Source organism: Octopus bimaculoides, chromosome 27 (assembly GCF_001194135.2).
Source record: "Octopus bimaculoides isolate UCB-OBI-ISO-001 chromosome 27, ASM119413v2, whole genome shotgun sequence".
Taxonomy (NCBI): domain Eukaryota; kingdom Metazoa; phylum Mollusca; class Cephalopoda; order Octopoda; family Octopodidae; genus Octopus; species Octopus bimaculoides.
In genome coordinates this window covers 8,931,607-8,935,916 of record NC_069007.1, presented here as the reverse complement: position 1 = coordinate 8,935,916, position 4,310 = coordinate 8,931,607, and the positions used below count along the sequence as shown (strand labels likewise).

General features: G+C 33.8%; 1 protein-coding gene across 1 annotated transcript in view; it reads left to right on the top strand.

The window, feature by feature from the left end:
- LOC106881592 (uncharacterized) overlaps positions 1–4,310 on the top strand; it is a 158,543-nt gene that overhangs the window by 33,036 nt on the left and 121,197 nt on the right. Inside the window, exons 22-25 of the mRNA XM_052977128.1 lie at positions 34–75; positions 278–319; positions 538–579; positions 2,767–2,799. Of these exons, the coding sequence (XP_052833088.1) occupies positions 34–75; positions 278–319; positions 538–579; positions 2,767–2,799 (159 nt within the window). The remainder of the gene's footprint in view (positions 1–33; positions 76–277; positions 320–537; positions 580–2,766; positions 2,800–4,310) is intronic.

The window sequence follows — 4,310 nt, the reverse complement described above, 5'->3', positions numbered from 1 at the left end:
GCATGGAATAAAATATCTATTTTGAATTTGCAGTATCATCCGTATCAACACCGTATTTAGAATCTACAGCAACAGGTTCGTACATATTAATTCAACGGGTGAATGTGTGTGTGTGAAAGTAAATTATAAGCAAATTTGGAAAAGGCAATAATGGAGAAATGTATGTCACATCATTAGGGGAGTAGTGATTGACTGAGAGTTTGCTTGAGTTTTAGATATGTATTTCATTTTTTTGTTAAATGCAGTATGGAATAAAATATCTATTTTCAACTTCCAGCATCATCCGTGTCAACACCATATTTAGAATCCACAGCAACAGGTTCGTACATATTATCATGAATTAAAAACACTTTGTGTGATACCATTTAATTCATCAGGTGAATGTGTGTGTGTGTGTGTATATGTGTGTTTATGACTGTATGTGACTGTGTGTGCATGTATGTGTATGAGTGTGTGTAAGAACCACTTGTATAAAATATTGAGAAAATCAGAAATTCGATATTCTATGGAATAAAATAACCTATTTTCAATTTTCAGCACCGGCTGTATCTACACTGCCTTCAGAACCTCCAGCAATAGGTTTGTACATATCATCATGAATTAAACTATAATTTTTTAATACTCATATCAGAGAACGTGAGGCATGAACCACTGCCTTCATGTTACCATCTTCATATTTATGTAGCATTACTGCTCCTGTAACGTACTCAGAAGCGTCTGAAGCTAAGAACAATCTCCACTGCAGGATCAAAGTGAGCTAACAACAAATCAGATATTAATATCTTTTTAATTTTGTCAAACACCTTTTGACAATTTTCTGATCAATTCCATTTCATATCTTTTTCAGCAAATTATTCAGTGGAGCCCTAACGTTATGCATATTTGGGATATAATTTTGGTAATAATTTGCCAGTTCTAGAAATGCTTGTAAGGTTGCTATATTAGTTAGAGGAGGCATATTTTTAATTGCGTCTGTCCTTGAGGGATCAGGTCGTCATCCATTTCTGACAAATATCTTATTTCCAGTAAGAAAAATTCACAATTTTCTTCACTCAGGGTAAAGCTGTTATCCTTAATTTTTTCAAATTCATATTTTACATGTTTGACTTGTACCTTGGATTCGCTTTTAATGAGTATATCATCCTGATATAGAATTGTGAATTCACAGTTTGCTAGCATTGCATCCATAATCTGTTGAAAAATCACTGGTGTGACTTTTAACCCTAAAGTCACACCAGTTGTACTTATACAGTCCTTTATGTGTGTTCACTGTTAGGTATTTTGAGCATTCATTTTCTACTCTAATTTGTAGGTATGCATCAGAGAGATCCAACTTAGAAAATATTTTTCTACTGTTTAATTTCGCAAAAATATCCTCCGGAGTAGGTAGCAGATAGTGGCATGTTTTACAACATTCATTTAAACTAGTGGAAAAAATCAGAACACACTCTGATTTTATTACTTTTTTCTTAATATACACAGTTGGTGCTTCCCATTTAGAATATTCCACTTTTTGGATAACTCCAATTTTTTCTAGTCTCTCTAGTTCTTCATTGACTTGCTTCATTGTTGTAAAAGGTACCATTCGTTTTGGTTTAAACACTAGTATGGCATTTTCTTTTATTTGAAAACACGCCTTTGTCTTGGTACACAGACCTAACATCGGATAGAACTTCAGGAAAAATATTTCTTATTTTTTTATTTCAATTCGCCTGACGACTTGTTTTTGCTGGAGGAAAAGCCATTTATATTTTTACAGAACAGATTTATGGGGAGGTCCCATAAATTAAACAATTCCATCCAGTCATTACCAAACAAATGTATTGCATTATTTGACACAAAATTTTTTGCTTTCAAGGTTTTACTCCGAAACATAACCTCAGTTCTATTTCACTCAAAAATCTAATTTTTTGCCTGAGACACCTTTTGCAATTTTTGAAGTTGCCATCTAATGTAGGCCTTCCTATTTTTTCCCATGTGTCAATGTTAATTGTTATATCACTGCCTGTATCTAGCTGTAACTTCACGTTCACGTTATTAATTTTTATGAACACAAACTTTCTTTTGTGAGCCTCGCCTAGACTTTCTGCTGAGAAAACCTTTCCATAATTTTTTCATTCGAACTTTTTTTACTCTACAATGTGAGCTTTCATGTCCAATTTTTTGACAATTATAATATTTTAACTTTTCAAATGGACAGTTATTTCTAAAACAAAGACCTCCATACCCATAGCATGGACTGGGTCTTGATCCACTCACATGATTTTGGTCTGGTTACAGCTATAGTGGAAGACACTTGCCCAGGGTACTATGCGGTGTGACTTGAACACAAGACCACATGGTTGGCAAACAAGCTTCTTAACTACACAGCCACACCAGCACCTATACACACACACACACACACACACACACAAATATATACATATAAATACACATACACTTCTGCGTGTGCATGTGTGTGTGTGTGTGTGTGTATTTATTTAGCAAAACATGTGAAAAATAGTTGTATTAGGTTAATGTTCCATAAAACAAAATCATTTAACGTGTTAAACCATCAACGTTGAGGGTTAAGGACCAATACAAATGAGGACATTTAGGAAGGCCACAGAAGTAACAGGTATCATATTAGCGACAGGTTTAAAATCACAAAAAAACAGAAGAGTGAGAGAGGTTTCCTGTGCAATGTTACAGAAGTAGTAAGTTCTGATGTGCATGATTGTATATTTTGTTTTGTACTAAATACGTCATCTTTTTTTGAATTTCCAGCAACATCTGCAGCAGTATCATCTGTACCAACAGGTTTGTGAATGTTATAATGAATTATAACACTTTTAAGGCCTCCTTTTAATTCAGTCAACGTAGTAAGAAGTATAAACAGAGGGGAAAATGCACAGAAATTCTATATTGGAAAAAATATGTTTATGAAATAAAATATTTACATAATCAACTGGTTTCGCTTATGCTAATCATGACGAAGTAGTTAGTGATAATATTATAATTTCATGCTTTCAGTATAACCAAATCTCAAAATGTTTCCCTGTATACAAATGTAATGGAACAACTTTTATTTAACAACAGTTAAATAAACAGACTACATTTACTGAAAACATCAAATGTGTCTTAATATGAACATATAACCAATTTTGGACAATGTAAATATTTTAGTTCATAATCATTACAGATATAGGGTAAAGGATTATTAATTTATTAATAAATTAATAATTAATAATTTTTACCAAGTAGTGGACTGACTTGTCTATATAAATTCGGAAATGCTGCTTATCTTATGTGATGCGCGATGTCGCCTGGTCGAGCATACAGGGTTATTGCCAGCATTTTCGGCGTTAGGAAGGGCATCCAGCTGTAGAAACTCTGCCAAATTAGATTGGAGCCTGGTGTTGCCATCCGGTTTCACCAGTCCTCAGTCAAATCGTCCAACCCATGCTAGCATGGAAAGCGGACGTTAAACGATGATGATGATGAATATCATACTGATGACGGAAGTGAATTTTTTTTACTATTCTGATCCAGAAACGCGTCTATGATTGACTAAGACTGGTTAGTTTCGTTATTTTTTTCTTCTTGTTTTGCCTTTGTGAGTTACAAGTATAGCTATCTGTTGGAGACTTATTGTAGTAGTAGAATTAGCACTTTAACTGCTATTTCTAAATTTCAGTATGTGGTGAAGCAACTGTTGCTGATCCCTTAATTATGTTTATTTTAGTTCATAAATATATTTCTTTTTAATTTGCATATATATAGCATTTACTGTCCTAAAAAAAAGGTAATTACCTTCCCTACTTCTAATAATGATAAACATCGATTGTCTCTCTTAAAATTTATTTACCTTCCTATTCATTTACAAAATATCTGTTCTCCTAACATGGAATGTAAACTTATACTGATAGCATGAAGTTATAACATCATCACTAACTACTTAGTCAAGATTAGCATAAGCAAAACCAGTTGACTATGTAAATATTTTATTTCATAAATATATTTTTCCAACATAAAATTTCTGTGTACTTTACTTGTTTTTATATTTCTTACTACAATTTACTGCATGAAATTTTTTCTCAGACCTTTGCACTATGTATTCATCATCATCATCATCATCATCATCGTTTAACGTCCGCTTTCCATGCTAGCATGGGTTGGACGATTTGACTGAGGACTGGTGAAACCGGATGGCAACACCAGGCTCCAGTCTGATTTGGCAGAGTTTCTACAGCTGGATGCCCTTCCTAACGCCAACCACTCAGAGAGTGTAGTGGGTGCTTTTACGTGTCACCCGCACGAAAACGGCCACG